Below are 17,481 nucleotides of genomic sequence, written 5' to 3' on the forward strand. Positions count from 1 at the left end.
GTTTTGTGGTACTTGGTACTAGGCGGCCAATTGTATGAAAGCTTTTTATTCCCTGTTCCTCTGAGGAAAGAGTGTACTTTTATCTCAGTCCAACCACCATCTTTACTTGCAGTTACCTAAGAGGAAATATACACAATTAACTTCACTGACAGATTTAAATCAAAAGTCCAAGTAGCAGGCAAAAAAACAATGACTATATTTAGATTCATAAAGAAATGTTGTTCGATTTTCTGAATCTATTCGGTAGTCTACTATATTAGTCTGAAAAAGGAATACTAGCAAAAGGATATAAATGAATAAACCTGTATTCAATGCAAACCAAGCATTGCAAGTACTATCTCTATATTTGCTGATGATATTAACTTTTGCAACAAGTTCCATGCAGGTTGCTGTCACTGTGCAGAGCGATTTGACTAAACTGGGGAACTGGGCAGCAAACTGGCAAATGGGGTTCAATGTTGATCAGTGCAAGGTTATGCAATTTGGTAAAATGATAGTGTGTTGGGGTCTCCTTAACTGAAAAGGATTTGGGGATTTTTGTGGATAACAAGCTGTGTAACTTTAGGCAGTGTAACTCAATTGCTACTAAAGCAAAAAGTGCATAAAGAGGGCATTATCTGAAGAGATGAAAACAAAATTTTGCCTTTTTATAGATCTCTGGTAAGACCTCAGAGTTCTTAAGGACAATAATGAGCTGAAAAAAGTGCAGAGATATCCCACTAATTTGGTGAGCCAAGCTTGTGGTCTTAAGATCCACAGTTAGTTTGGCATAGGTAACAGTATATATAGATTATATTTGAGAATGTATTGATAGATCAGTATAAATATATGTTAACTGGGGTTCGTTTGGAACAGTTGAACTTGATGGACTTCTTTTCAACCAAAATGAATTATCTAACTATGTAAAAGTTAGAACTGAACACAGTTTTGTTTTTAAAGCAAGTCCTGTGGATGCTTTAAACTTATTACTACTCGATACTGGAAAGCTGAAAGCAAATTATATATTTCCCCTCAAGCACGCCAGAAAAATGTTTAAATATGGCATGACCCAGTATCTCCATTTTATCTCATAAAGCAACCTCAGAATATGATCTTGTTAGTAAAGCTAATCTTACTAATTGCTGTGGTCTCTCAGGTAGCTATAGCTGATACATTATATAGCTTTAAGAAGGGGCTGGATGGCTTCTTAGCAAGTGAGGGAATACAGGGTTATGGGAGATAGCTCTTAGTACAAGTTGATCCAGGGACTGGTCCGATTGCCATCTTGGAGACAGGAAGGAATTTTTTTCCCCTCTGCAGCAAATTAGAGAGGCTTCAGATGGGGTTTTTGCCTTCCTCTGAATCAACTAAAAGTTAGGCAGGTTATATATAGGCATTATGGTTGAACGTGATGGACGTACGTCTTTTTTCAAACTAACTTACCATGTTACTATGTTACGTTAGGCGAGAAGGTGAGCTTCTATAAAAGTCTATGTAAGGTATTAGATTAAAACCGACTGTGGTATACTCTCGTATACAAATATGAAAACAGACAGCAAGTCTTGTTAGGTGTCAGCATCGCTTTGCTATATAAAATACTTTCAAGAAAAAAACAAGGAAAAAGTTCAGACCATTCTAAATCAATAAATTCGCCTCTACAGACAAACCTTTAGCAGGAACTGCGAGTTTGGCCTGGGACATTGCCAGTCTACGCATTTCGAATGGAAAACCCGGTGATAAAACGTTTTCACCCATCACCAAAGCTTCAAAGACATTTTTCTATTTAGAAATTCTCAATATCTGCTCCCGCAGCAAAAAAGATAATTTGCAGCAATATCAATAATACTTTGAGAGAACAAATAATGGTTTCTTCTTCACCAGAAACATTATTTCACTAGGTTTGACCTCATCACTCATTTGCTCTGCTTTTACTCTTGAGTTTCATTGACCACATTATAAAGTTCTTTATCTTCTGGCAGACATTTCGGCAGCACATTTAAATTTTGCTGTCTAGGAAGAAGAAAGTTAACAATGCACCTTTTTACAGATTTCACATGTTTGAATGAGGCAGTTTGCCAATTCGTACACACAGTAGAACCACAGGCTGGAAAATGTTACATTCTGAATCAATTTTGTTTCTAAGTATATTTCATTTCTCCAATTTATTTCAACATTCTTATTTATGTTAAGCCCGTGTTTGTACGGTGGCGTTGTCATTGATGACCTTTCATTATTGTGTCTTAAATCTAAATGACGGTTTCATTTTTTGAAATTTCTGTATTTGGGTAAAGCAGATTTTAACAATGATCCTGTGGGGAATGAATAGGTTTGTGTATCGTACGTCATCCCATGGTGTAAATCAAATGTTCTTCTGGTGTTGCCCAAAATGTAAACATGTATGTTAAACATATATGGTTCTGCTTCTAGTCACTGCTGCCTTTGATCACACACGCCATTCATTTAAAACGTATGTAACAGGTGAAAAATGTTCTCCATGTGCAGTAACCTATAGCAACCTATCAGCAGCTATCATTAACTGGTCTTGTGTAGGTAGCACAACAAAAGCAAACATCTTATTGGTTGCTATAGATAACTAGACGTTTACAACATTAGCTTGTATATTTCTGTGGTTGGAAAATGTACCAGCTCCCTTAGCATCAGACAGATAAACCATTATATAACAAACACTAGCATCTTTTTTGCTATAGCAAGAAGTTCTTTCATGCCCTGCTTATTCTACAGGAATCTTACACACCATAGGACCTAGTTAAAGTAGAACTGTGCTTTTCAAAATGTTTTTTTTATTAAAACATCCATGACTATTATAAGGGTATTTAAAAATCTTAATGTCAATCATATCTTTCCTGTCCTGCCTCTATGAGACATAGTGGGGGGCAGGCAGTTACTTTCACTTTTCGATTTTGCACTTCCTAGATGTCACTGTCACTAAATTTGTTAATTCTAAGATTGAAGGAAACATAATTTATATATTTTATATAGTGTAAGTAAAGTTTATTTTGCCTGACTAACACATTAGAAAACAATTTGGAATTATTTCTTAGGGTAACAAGCCCCCTTTTAAACACCTGTAAAATATATAAAGCTGACTCTAATTAGGGTACGTTTCAACTTAAGTCACTAAGAACCACTGATTTTTCACCCTCTCAAAGCACCCCAAACAGGAATGGCTGTATTCCCAATGTGCTATAGTTGTATATGTGATGTGGTTATAAAAACAACTTCCAAGGGGCTAAGGACCTCAGAGGCTGCCATGGAGCATAAGATGTCCCCCCCACCTACATATGCAATGAATACTTTTTTATCATCAACGTATTTATGGGCAAGGCCATGATACTGGTCAAAGGGTTTGTATTTAAAATGTTGCCTTTTGTTCCAAAGCGTATATAGGAAATAGCCAACTGCATGGCTAGGCGGAAAATTTGTCTGTGAATTAGTCGCGCACAAGTGACATTTAAACAACATTTCAATTTTGTGACATTTAAACAACATTTCAATTTATTGGCATTTTTGTGAATTTCCCCCATTGTCACAGACCCTAAGAAAAAAAGAGGCCTGTTATACAAGTATGCAATCCTTTATCAGGAAACACATTATCCAGAAAGCTCCAAGTTACAGGGAGGTCATTTACCAGTACATTGTTCCTTGTACTTGGGATCAACTACATTGTTCTTGATCCCAACTAAGATTATAATTACCCCTTATTGGGGGCAGAAAAGCCCTATTGGGTTTATTTAATGGTTAAATGATTCCCCTTTCTCTGTAATAATAAAACAGTACCTGTACTTGATCCCAACTAAGATATAATTACCCCTTATTGGGGGCAGAACAGCCCTATTGGGTTTATTTAATTACATTTTTTACATTAACATTTATTTATAAAGCGCCAACATATTCCGAAACGCTGTACAATAAGTGGGTTACATACATTGGACATACAGAGTAACATATAAAGCAATCAATAACCGATACAATGGTTAAATGATTCCCTTTTCTCTGTAATAATAAAACAGGACCTGTACTTGATCCCAACTAAGATATAATTACCCCTTATTGGGGGCAGAACAGCCCTATTGGGTTTATTTAATGGTTAAATGATTCCCTTTTCTCTGTAATAATAAAACAGTACCTGTACTTGATCCCAACTAAGATATAATTACCACTTATTGGGGGCAGAACAGCCCTATTGGGTTTATTTAATGGTTAAATGATTCCCTTTTCTCTGTAATAATAAAACAGTACCTGTACTTGATCCCAACTAAGATATAATTACCCCTTATTGGGGGCAGAACAGCCCTATTGGGTTTATTTAATGGTTAAATGATTCCCTTTTCTCTGTAATAATAAAACAGTACCTGTACTTGATCCCAACTAAGATATAATTACCCCTTATTGGGGCAGAACAGCCCTATTGGGTTTATTTCATGGTTAAATGATTCCCTTTTCTCTGTAATAATAAAACAGTACCTGTACTTGATCCCAACTAAGATATAATTACTCCTTATTGAAGGCAAAACAATCCTATTGGGCTTAATGTTTAAATGATTTTTAGTAGAGTGGGAAGCAGAAAAAAAAGCACAAATATTGACTTATTTATTAAAAGCTCTGAATATAAAAAGCATGAAGGAATAAAAATGCAGAACAAATACAAACAAGATTCCAAAACCTCAAAATCCACAGTTTCATAACAATTTTTATGTACTTACAAATGAAAAAAAACACATTAACCTCTAAAACCACAAATTAAATAAAGATTGCTACAATTTGCCCAGGACGGCTCCCATTGACTACATGACCTCACAGCTTTTAGATGGTGTAATTTTGTATTAGTGTTTTTCGTTGTTTTTACACTTGATACATATAAAAAAAAATAGCATTTTAAGTTAACTTAAAGTACGGATATCCAAATTATGAAAAGACTCCATATCTGTAAGACCCCAGGTCCTCAGGTCCCATACCTGTAATTTAATATCTTTGTAACAGTATTTTAAGGGATCTTGTCTGCATTAGAGTGACAGCTGGAAAGGTGCTAATACATACTGAAGATTCTTGAAAGCCCTTCCCTGAAAGTTGTCCTAATATATAAGGTCACTTTAAACTAAGAAAGCTTTATCAGAAAGGTCTATGTAAATACAGCCACTCACAGAAACACTGCACTCCTCTATCAAAAGAAACACAGGATTTTTTGTCTCCTTTTTTGGGAACATGTTGTTCGGGTGTCTGACTTTCTCTCTCAGAAAAATCTTGAATTCCCATGGCCAGAGTCTGCACAGTTCTCTCCTCTCTCCTGCCCCCCCTCCCATAAGAATTCATAAAACTCACTCCCCCCTCCCTTAGGAATGTGTGATCTGAGCTATAACAGCTAGACTGCAAACAGGAAGCTATAAACACCAAGATAAAATGGCAGCTGCAATCAGAAAAAGCTTCTAGGGCTCTTTACTCAGGTATGATAAAGTTTTATTCAGAATAAATACAGCTTTCTAGGTGGCACTAATGTGGCAAATCTATTGGCAGTAAAATGCCAAAATGACTTTCCTTTTCTTTTAATAACATTGGAATATTTCAGGCATTTTTCCAACCTACATTTCATAGTATGGTACTTTATATATGTATCACGATCAGTATCCCAGAACAAAGAACAGGCACCAAGGGTTCGGCCTCGGCTCACACTTCTGTCTATAACAGCCGCCTTTCACGTCGGGAGAAGCCCTTCGTTACTCGGATGTCACCAGGACTTATAGTGAGAGACCCAAGGAGAGAGTTCTGAGCAGGCAAGGGAACCGAAGGTTTTTCAGGAAGAGGAACAATTTGGAGTAGTCAGGAACAGGCCGGGGTCATCAACGATCAGGCAGCACGGTACAAAGTCGGAATCCAGAAGAATGGGCAAAGATCAGTTCAGGCAGCAATACAGGAATAGTCAGGGACAGGCAGGAGTCAGAACACGGCAAAACAATACATAGAACACACCCAGGAACTAACAGGAAGTAGACCTACGTTGGGCAAGGAATACAGGGCAGTAAGCGCTTTAAATATTTGAATTTGGCGCCAAAACGACGTCACACGTGCCGAGCGACAGAACGCAAGTGCGCATGCGCGTTAAAAGGCAGAGCAAAGCGCGCGCGAGCCCGCCGCCCCACTAGACCACCAGGTATCGTTACATTATGAGGCTCATTTTTAATGGGTAGTAGTCTAGAACAAATATTGCCCTTAAAAAGTATGCTTAGAGTAATAAGGAACTCTCCCATTTGGTTATTAAACAGCAGCTTAAGTTATAATTGCATTTGATCCTTGCAAGGCATAAAAGATGACAAAGTGTTGCTCTTAAGACCTGCATTTTCTGGAAGTTCCACAATTCATATGCCTTACCGGTTGTGAGTCACGCTGACACCAATGCTAAGGTATTTTCAAGTGATTTTTTGCTCGTAGATAGCGTAGATTTAGCTTGGGTAACACATCTCCCTGTGTGCTATAACCCTCACAAACCTATATAACTGATTAAATTAGACATTACGTGGCAAGTTGTGTGAGTATATACATACACATACTGTTTAAAAGGGCAGTAAATTATATTTTAACCTTTAAACGCTTAGGAACTGAAATAGCCATTGAAACACTATACATCTGTAAATTACTGTTCAAGTTGTAAATGTGAGAGGACATTCCATAACTATCTTAAAGACTTCAAGTGGGGTCGCTTAAGGGAAGGCAAGTAGCAGGTTGTTAATCATGGGAAGGAAATTCTAATATTCATGCAAAAATATTCATTTTGCTGCTATTACTGATGTAGATCTCAATAATCCCCTTGTTATTCCAGAAACTTATAGAATGGGTTTCCAGGAGGCCAGGAAATTTCTCGGGCACATTGGGAGTGTTCTAGGCAATGCAGTATGTCTACTAAAACATCCCTGTACTAATCACATTTTCAACAAAAAGATGCCACATGAGCTATATAATCCTCTCAAACTGTAGCGTTGCTGCTGTATATACCCAAAAATACAATCTTGTCAAGAGCCATGCAATTTATCATGCATATTAGCCAATTTGGCTGCGGTCAAGGAAATCTGGAAACTACAAACACTTCTGAGTGTTTCAGCTGATCATGTATCCGGTGGTGGTCCACGACAATCAGAGCTCAAAACAATAGGCAGGCCCCGACTAGCGACCTGTGGATTCGTGAAAATGCCAGAGGGGCTGCTGTAAGATGCCATAGACAGTGCTATTTATTGGGCTGGCGGGGGGATGTTTAGGCCTCTGTGTACTGGAAATGCCAGGGCCTATTTTGACTCATAGTCTGGACCTGACAAATGGTACTTTGGTGTGGATCCAGGTCACTCATGCTAGTTTAATTTAGTTATTTTTCCCTTAGCAGGGGCAGATTAACTTCTGCATTGGCTCTGGGCTGTGCCCCTTTACCTGCCCTGTCACAGCCCAGCTCCACAGCAATGGGCTACCTTGCAATTAGGACAGGCCTGCCCTGACAAAGCAACATAGTAACTTAGTAAGTTTGGTTGAAAAAAGACATCTATCAAGTTCAACCTTGATGGCTATATAACCTGCCTTTTGCTACGTGTTCCAGAGGAAGGCAAAAAACCCCATCTGAAGCCTCTCTAATTTGTCACAGAGGGGGGGGAAATTCCTTCCTGACTCCAAGATGACAATAGGACCAGTCCCTGGAACAATTTGTACTAAGAGCTATCTCCCATAACCCTGTAGTCCCTCACTTGCTAAAAAGCCATCCAACTTTGAAGCTATCTAATGTATCAGCCGGTACAGGTGATTCAGGGAGGGAATTCCACAACTTCACAGCTCTCACTGTAAAAAAATATTTTCCGACTATTTAGATGTAAACTCCTTTCTTCTAATCGGAATGGGTGCCATTGTGTCAATTGGATGGACCTACTGGTAAATAAAACATTAGAGAGATTATTATATGATCCCTTTTATATTTATACACTGTTATAAGCGCCTCTTCTCTTTTCCATATCCTTCACCAACTTAGCTGCCCTTCTCTGTACTCTCTCTAACTCAATATCTCATTTGAGCACTTGAGACTAACACTGCATGGCATATTGCAGATGGGGCCTTACCAGTGCTCTGTAAAGTGCAAAAATAACTCCCTCCTCTCGCGAATCTATAGTTACATAGTTACATAGGGTTGAAAAAAGACCAGTGTCCATCAAGTTCAACCCATCCAAGTGAACCCAGCACACCTAACCCACACCTACCAATCTATACACTCACATACATAAACTATAAATACAACCACTAGTACTAACTGTAGATATTAGTATCACAATAGCCTTGGATATTTTGATTGTTCAAGAACTCATCTAGGCCCCTCTTAAAGGCATTAACAGAATCTGCCATTACCACATCACTAGGAAGAGCATTCCACAACCTCACTGCCCTCACCGTGAAAAACCACCTACGCTGCTTCAAATGGAAGCTCCGTTCCTCTAATCTAAAGGGGTGACCTCTGGTGCGTTGATTGTTTTTATGGGAAAAAAGAACATCCCCCATCTGCCTATAATCCCCTCTAATGTACTTGTACCGAGTAATCATGTCCCCTCGCAAGCGCCTCTTTTCCAGAGAAAACAACCTCAACCTCGACAGTCTCACCTCATAGTTTAAATCTTCCATCCCCTTAACCAGTTTATGTCCTGCCATTGCTTGCCAAGTTTATTGTCTACAAGGACTTCAAAGTCCTTCTCCTTCTTGCTTGCCAAGTTTATTGTCTACAAGGACTTCAAAGTCCTTCTCCATTATGGATTTGCCAAGTGCGGTCCCATTAAGAGTATAAGTGGCTTTCATTTATCCACATTAAATCTCATCTGCCACTTAGCCGCCCAGATTGCTAGTTTGTCGAGCTCCCAATACAAGAATGCCACATCATGGATAGAATCTACTGGGCTGCAATAAATTTTGAGTTGTGTGTCATCTGCAAACATTGATACATTACTTATAATGCCCTCCACTAAATCATTAATGAACAAGTTAAATAAAAGTGGACCCAGTACAGAACCCTGAGAGACTTAACTCCAAGTAGAGAATGTACCATTAACAACCACCCTCTGTTCCCGATCCTGTAGCCAGTTTTCTATCCATTTTTACCTGTGAGCCACATTCAAATGTAAAAAGAGTTAGGGAGCAACACAAGCATAAAAAAGGTCCTGGGGGTGCCAAATATGGGCTATGCTTGGCTATTTGGCAGTTCCTATGCAGGCTGGCAGCCTATAGGAGGCTCTGTTTGGCAGTATACCTGGTTTTATTAATCAAAACTTGCCTCCAAGTCAGGAATTCAAAAATAAGCACCTGCTTTGAAGCCACTGGGAGCAACATGTTATTATTTAATGGGTGTTTGGGTCTCTGTCTACTTGAAATGCCAGGGCCTATTTTGAGGCCTAAATTAGGGGCCAGGAAGACTGGACTAGATTGCAGTCCTGGCTGTTTCTGACTTTGGTGTTGTTATTCATGGGCTCTCTCTACACAGGAACTACTGTTGCCAATTGAAAAAGGACTAAGTTAGCTGGACAAAACAATACTAGCCAAGAATGTGCACACAGCCATTCTTAAGTCTAACAAGCCGTAGACCTATAAATGTCTATATTGAATAGGGAAGCCTTGCCTAACAACCCGTTGAAAATGAAAATTAGTTTTATATCATATATATATTGACAATCTTATTTTCAGTTCAGTGTTCAACACCGTATCTCAGTATGAGACACCTAACTAAACTGAAACATTTCACTCTAAAATCGGAACGCTGTTTGTCACAGCGCCGCTGCCAATCACAAGATGGCGGACTATTGACAGCGTTCGTCTGAGAGAAAGGCGGATGTGTGACGCTGTAACCATCGGAAGTGCTTCCGTACAGCATGAGAGCAAGAGATAGGCTCCGCGTCTGCGAGTAACACTCCGGCGTCACTATGGCAGCACTCGTCAGATTAGGAGTAAGTAAATTAATGATGTATTTATCCGCCGTGCTTCCCCCCCCCCCGCGGGCGTGTGTGAGTGGTATGGTCCATGCTGTGTCTGTCCCACCTGGAAAGGGGCTTGAGTGATTTGAATGGAATGGCTTATTATGGAACAAGGTGACCCTGGGTCATCATAGTGCCTTTATACTCATTTGTAGCAGCTCTGAACTTGTGTGTTGCTAAGTCACAGTGTTCTGTATATGAAGGGATGCATACAGAGAATAATATTGCTATATTGTAATGTACCATTAAACTCCTATAAATGTATAGAAGGAGGTATGCACTTTTGTAGATTGTAAGCTCTTTTGGGCAGGGCTCTCTTCCCCTCTTGTATCGGTTATTGGTTGCTTTATATGTTACTCTGTATGTCCAATGTATGTAACCTACTTATTGTACAGCGCTGCGGAATATGTTGGCGCTTTATAAATAAATGTTAATAATAATAATGTAGTCATATCAATGGCTAATATACAGTAGAGCCACTATGGTGCCTGACAACTTTGCAGCCCTAAGTTATTTTAACTTTTCCTTCCTTATGGCGATCTATATTATGGATCCCTTATCCAGAAAACCAGGGTCTTGAGCATTGTGGGTAATAGATCCCATACCTGTACAGGTTTTTCGGATCTTTCAGGATAAATGGTTGGATCATAAAGTGACACGTTATGATTTTGAGTATTTTGTCAGCTGAGTGGTTTGTAGTTCTGCAGCTGGGGGTCGAAAATCCAAATAGTCCTTAAATAGTGATCTTGTGAAAGCGCCAGTGCATTTTCTTGCCATTTTCGTCACTTAACGAACCTTCAAATAACTTAATTTCCAAGCTGAGATCGTAATCTCATGATCAGGTACCATACCTGATGAAAGAGTGTCTAAGAATCAGGGCTGTGGAGTCGGTAGATAAATTCTCCAACTCCTCAGTTTCTGATATTTCCGACTCCGACTCCACTACTCCGACTCCTCTGTTTTTAATACGCTAATGTATTTTATACATTCATACAGTCAATGAAAAGCTTCATGGTCACTCAACATGTTCGTTTATGCACTGCGTGCATTGGGCTTTATTCTTATAGCAGAGAAGTAATTAATTATGACTGTTTGTGAATTGGGACATTTTAACTTGCTTTATTTATTTTTTTTTTATTCCCATTTAAGTTTTTTTTAGTAGGAGTCGGTTCATTTTTTGCCGACTCCGACTCCAGGTAACCAAAATTGCCTTCGACTCCGACTCCACAGCCCTGCTAAGAATATCAGAAACAGAGGCCATTGTAAAAATGTATCTAGCTCTCTAAGTACCCGGGGGTGTATGGTAATTTTGTTTGCACGTTGTAAAATCATCACATTACAGCATTAGACTGAAGGACTACAAAAGGTAAAAAAAAAAAAACCTGACTTTTACTATTAAGGCATTCTTTGGTAGGACTTACAACTCTAAGTTATTCCAGTATTTCTTCTGACATTCAGTAGGAAGTTACCGCCCCACTGCCCTGGGCAGACTTAAGGTGCAGTAGCCGATTATTTTCACACGCATGCCTGACGAATAAAGATTTCTTCCCTGCTATGTTCCCGCATCTGCAGTACTGCATTGAATGTGAAGGGAAGTGGCGCTTACTTTAGTAAGATGGCAGCAGCATTCAGAAACCCGGGTTACGACTTTGGAACAGTGAAAACTATTTAAAGATTCATTTAGGTATGGGGAAATTTGTGCAAACACAACAGCTCTTGCTATTGTCAGTAAGCCCTAGTGGGTCAAATTCACTAAGGTACGAATCTGAATCACAAAATCTGATCATTTCTGATGATTGCAAATGTCATAAATTCTTTTCGTACTTATGATCCGAAAGTTCCAGAATTTTCGCATTGAAACGATCTTTTCCGATTGGCGATCCAATAGTCACAAAATTTTCATATCCGAACGATCGTAAACGGCTGGAAAACCTTTCTGACTTTGACCCTTCAGTGCATGATTTTGGAAACCTCCCATAGGACTCAATGGCACTCTGCAGCTCCAACCCGGCCCAAGGAAAGTCTCCCATGGGGCTCAATGGCACCCTGCAGCTCCAACCTGGCCCAAGGAAAGTCTCCCATAGGGCTCAATGGCACTCTGTAGCTCCAACCCGGCCCAAGGAAAGTCACCCATAGGGCTCAATGGCACTCTGCAGCTCCAACCCGGCCCAAGGAAAGTCTCCCATAGGGCTCAATGGCACTCTGCAGCTCCAACCTGGCCCAAGGAAAGTCTCCCATAGGGCTCAATGGCACTCTGCAGCTCCAACCCGGCCCAAGGAAAGTCTCCCATAGGGCTCAATGGCACTCTGCAGCTCCAACCTGGCCCAAGGAAAGTCTCCCATAGGGCTCAATGGCACTCTGCAGCTGCAACCTGGCCCAATGAAAGTCTCACATAGGGATCAATGGCACTGTGCAGCTCCAACCCGGTACAAGGAAAGCCTCCCATAGGGCTCAATGGCACTCTGCAGCTCCAACCTGGCCCAAGGAAAGTCTCCCATAGGGCTCAATGGCACTCTGCAACTCCAACCTGGCCCAAGGAAAGTCTCCCATAGGGCTCAATGGCACTCTGCAGCTCCAACCTGGCCCAAGGAAAGTCTCCCATAGGACTCAATGGCACTCTGCAGCTCCAACCCTGCCCAAGGAAAGTCTCCCATAGGGCTCAATGGCACTCTGCAGCTCCAACTTGGCCCAAGGAAAGTCTCCCATAGTGCTCAATGGCACTCTGCAGCTCCAACCTGGCCCAAGGAAAGTCACGATACTGAAGCTTGAATGAATCCGAAACTTTCGTACTCGTTGCGACAAATACGGTTTTGTCGCACAAATTGTTGCGCAAATTAACGAAAAAATTGCAAAAAATACGCACAGTTTTCGGACTCGATTGTACTTTGATAAATGGGCCCCCTAGTGTGTATTGACAGCACCTCCTAATTTTCATTTATTTATATAGGGCCAGGAAGTGCATTACAATAGAATTAACTTACAGTCAGTACTTTATTGATCTCAGGGATATGGGAGCAAATAGTTTTTGGCCAACCCTCCGCCTATTAGACTGCAACAGTTGTAAATCAGTTGGCGACATGTGGAACGTGACCCTGCATGACCCTGAGTATTTGGCTATAGGCCCTAGGACATTTTTGCCAAGCTTCAAAAGCACGGTCCCCCAATTACAGTGTAACAGAGTGGCATGCCAAAAAAATCTGTAAAAAAAAAAAAATGTTAAAACCCCAAGTTGGTGTTTTAGTTTCCCAAGCTTATTGTGATTCTTGATCCAATCCCCTGCATGTATGTATGTATGTATGTATGAATACACACGTGTGCATGCAATTAAACTGCACAGTGGTCGTGTGCTAATTGAGAGACAAATCAGGCAATTCAGTAGACTTTCGGGGATATGGTATGAACGCAGCACTTAATATAAACATGGTATTTTCTTTGATCACGCCGCCATCGCACGTCATATAAAACGGAAATGTTCCATGGTCGTTGGTAGAGCGTCACCCCAAAACAGACTGGATTTTTATTTGCATGTTAGTGTTAAGATGAATTGTGGCTTCTCTGAATCCAGGGAATAATCGGAGGTGGTGCTACGCTGCATTGCACGTACGTCAGTAGCGTTCCTACGGTGAAAGGATGTGGAAGAATACTGTGTTTAAAAGGCTCTTTGTTGCTTCTGGCAATAATTTGACAAAGCCGTTGTACTGTACAGACTTGTCCTGCTAGCTGGGTATTAAAGGAAAACTATACTCCCAGACTGAATACTTAACTAATAGATAGTTTATATTACATTTAGTGGCCTAAGAAAGGAGAAGGAAAGTTAAAAAAAATGGGGGGTGCCAAAAGTTAGGCACCTTCCCAGTGACTTTAATCTCTTCCCTTTTACCCCTGTTAGGAGAAAACTGCACCAGGCCGGGGTAGCTGCAAATGAGCAAATGATCCTCTTCCTTCTTTTGTCTTCATGACGTAAAAAAATGAACTTTAACAAAATAAGCAGCTCTTTCCCAGTATCTAGAAGAATTAAGTCTAAAACAACTGGACTTTTCTGAGTTTTTTTCCTTGAAAATGTTTCACCACTCATCCGAGTGGCTTCTTCAGTTCAAATGACTGGTAGGGAATTCCCCGGTATTTAAACTCTTGATAGTAGTACAGTCACAAAACTCAGAAAAGTCCAGTTGTTTTAGACTTAATTCTTCTAGATACTGTATATCATGACCTGGATGAATGAGAATCTTCATAGACAGCTCTTTCACAGGTTTCGAATCCCATACCTGTACACTAATCAGAAAGTTGAGGCTTCAATAACTAGTATTAATATTAACAAGTATTTATAAAGCGCCAACATATTCCTCAGCACTGTACAGTAATTGGGTGCTTACATTATGTATAAGAGGGGTAATTTCCGACAGCAAGTTCAGTTCTCGGGCCACAAATTTTCCTGCAGAGCGTTCCTTGAAAAAGCCCATTGGTTAAAGGTACTTGAGTCCACATGCGCTCCTTCTGTATCTGGTATAGTTGGGCATGGCTGTGTATTGTAATTATTGGCACAGGTACTCTATAGCAGGGGTGCCCAGACTTTTGCGCGCCGATCGACTTTGGCTTCTCCCAGCGTACGTACGCGAAGCAGCATACGTACGCATACCCAATAAAAGCGCCACACTTCTGCATTTCATGGTTAGACGTGGTCTACCAGAAGTCCACGGGGGACCGACTGGTGGACCGTGATCAACGTTATGGCCATCCCTGCTCTAAAGCTACCACCATCTCCAAACTAGGCACTATCTCCAGGGTTCCAACTGGGGGCCGCCCCAATTGCTGCAGAGCAGATTATTATAGATTTTAAATTATTTGCCTTCTTTTTCTGACTCTTTCCAGCTTTCAATTTCAAATTTCCATTGACCCCAGCAGCCTCTGTGAGGCTACAATTTTATTGTTATTGCTACTTTTTATTACTTATTTTTCTATTCAGGACCTCTCCTATCCATATATCAGTCTCTCATTCAAACCACATCCTGGTTATTGAGGTAATTTGGACACTAGCAACCAGATAGCTGCTGAAACGCCAAATTGGAGAGCTGCTGAACAAAAAGTAAAATAACTGAAAAAACAAATAATAAAAATGAAGACCAATTTCAAATTGTCTTAATATTATTCTCTACGTTATACAAAATTTTATATAAATCTGCCTCATGGTGTCTCTTCTGGCAACCTTTGCCCTCAATGAAGACTTATTTACAAAATATGTAGCTATGCAGATGCTCTGTTTACATTGCTAATAAGCAATGTGGAGTTTTTCCCCTACTCCGGATCAGAAGGTTGCTTGGTTTTTAGGAGACAAACAGCTTCTGAAAGATACTAAGCGAGAGCTTACATTGTAGGCTCTCGAGAGCAGGGCTCAACAGTGTCCAAATGCAACAGGGAATCAATTCTAGTAAAATGTTTGTATATGCAAACTGTTAGGTCTAGTAGAGGTGTGGGATCCCTTTATCTGGAAATCCGTTATCCAGAAAGTGCCAAATTACGGAAAGGCCATCTCCCATAAACTCCATTATAAGCAAATAATTCTAATTTTTAAAAATTATTTCCCTTTTCTCTGTAATAATAAAACAGTACCTGTACTTGATCCCAACTAAGATATAGTTACCCCTTATTGGGGGCAGAACAGTCCTATTGGGTTTATTTCATGGTTAAATGATTCCCTTTTCTCTGTAATAATAAAACAGTACCTGTACTTGATCCCAACTAAGATATAGTTACCCCTTATTGGGGGCAGAACAGTCCTATTGGGTTTATTTAATGGTTAAATGATTCCCTTTTCTCTGTAATAATAAAACAGTACCTGTACTTGATCCCAACTAAGATATAATTACCCCTTATTGGGGGCAGAACAGCCCTATTGGGTTTATTTAATGGTTAAATGATTCCCTTTTCTCTGTAATAATAAAACAGTACCTGTACTTGATCCCAACTAAGATATAATTACCCCTTATTGGGGGCAGAACAGCCCTATTGGGTTTATTTAATGGTTAAATGATTCCCTTTTCTCTGTAATAATAAAACAGTACCTGTACTTGATCCCAACTAAGATATAATTACCCCTTATTGGGGGGCAGAACAGTCCTATTGGGTTTATTTAATATTTAAATGATTTATAACAGACTTAAGTTATGGAGATTATGGAAAGATCCCTTATCTGGAAAACCTCAGGTCCCGAGCATTCTGGATAATAGGCCCCATACCTGTATTTGTATCCACTTACTCTTTAAAACACTCTTTAAATCAAACTAAAAAAATTAAAATCTCACAGCCTAAAACCTGCGGATATGCCAAGAAGTCAACTGGAGAAGCAAAGCTGTCAACCCGGTTGCACTGTGACACACTTTGCATCCCCTGTGACATCACCGGAAGTGATGTCACTGCACATGCGCATAGCAGGAAGTGATGTCACTGTGCATACGCACTTACGCTTCTGAAGCCTCTGAATATCCCTCATTCTTATTGCGCATGGGTGATGGGAAAATTGCCACAGAGTCTGTAAAACCAGGAGAATTGGGTGTAATGACGGAAGACTGGGGGCAGAGGGTCAAAATCGGGTAACTCCCAACAATATCGGGGGGGGGGGGGTTGACAGCTCTGGAGAAGTGTAAACTTTGTTTTTAAAAAACAAATGTAAGCTCTTTTGAGCAGGGCCCTCTTGTATTGATTATTGGTTGTTCTGTATGTTTAATGTCTACACCCATTTGCACAACAAATGGGTGTAGACAAATAATAATAAATTGCCATTTTATAATACATACATAAACTAATTTTAACATCAGTACTCATGTGCCCAGGACCTTAACTCTTAACAAGAAGTTTAAGAATTCATTTCAAAATATCAGTTATTTTTATCCAGTACTGCTAAAAACGAGCTTTGCCGATATCATGTATCTGTTGCTTAATGAAAGGCAACCAAAATCTGCTGTCTCAAGTGGAGCCTTACATAATTCTTATTTATGACTTCAGTCGGAATGCTCTACAAAGAGAAAGGTCAAGGCATCATAGAGGGTAGGAATCTAGCAGACTACTAAAGGCAATATAGGAACAAGCACAGCCATAGGGTGTGACATAAAGGGAAAGCCTCATGTATTTGTTTATTTCTATATTACACTGTTTACATAGTAAATAATTCACTCTAATTCACACATTTTTAGCTGTAATATTGGTGTGTAGGTGCCATCTCAGTGCATTGTGCCTGAGTCTGAGCTTTCCGAAGGAGCCAGCACTACACATTAGAACTGCTTTCAGCTAACCTATTGTTTCTCCTACTCCCTTGGATTTCTTACTATTGAGTGCTAATTTGATACCTACTGGGAGCTGCTATCTTGCTCCCTTCCCATTGTTCTGCTGATTGGCTGCTGAGGGGGGGGGGGATATCACTCCAACTTGAAGCGCAGCAGTAAAGTGTGACTGAGCACACAGGGTTGAACTGGGGTGGCTGCAGGGCCCACCGGGGCTTCTGCTTCAGGGGCCT

The 17,481-nt window shown here is 40.1% G+C and overlaps 1 protein-coding gene across 1 annotated transcript in view; it reads left to right on the forward strand.

The window, feature by feature from the left end:
• Positions 1–9,910: 9,910 nt before the first annotated feature.
• uqcc1 (ubiquinol-cytochrome c reductase complex assembly factor 1) overlaps positions 9,911–17,481 on the forward strand; it is a 74,128-nt gene continuing 66,557 nt past the window's right edge. The window contains 1 exon segment of the mRNA NM_203977.1: positions 9,911–9,947. Within this exon segment, the coding sequence (NP_989308.1) occupies positions 9,924–9,947 (24 nt within the window). The 5' untranslated portion in view covers positions 9,911–9,923.

Source organism: Xenopus tropicalis, chromosome 10 (genome assembly GCF_000004195.4).
Source record: "Xenopus tropicalis strain Nigerian chromosome 10, UCB_Xtro_10.0, whole genome shotgun sequence".
Classification (NCBI taxonomy): Eukaryota; Metazoa; Chordata; class Amphibia; order Anura; family Pipidae; genus Xenopus; species Xenopus tropicalis.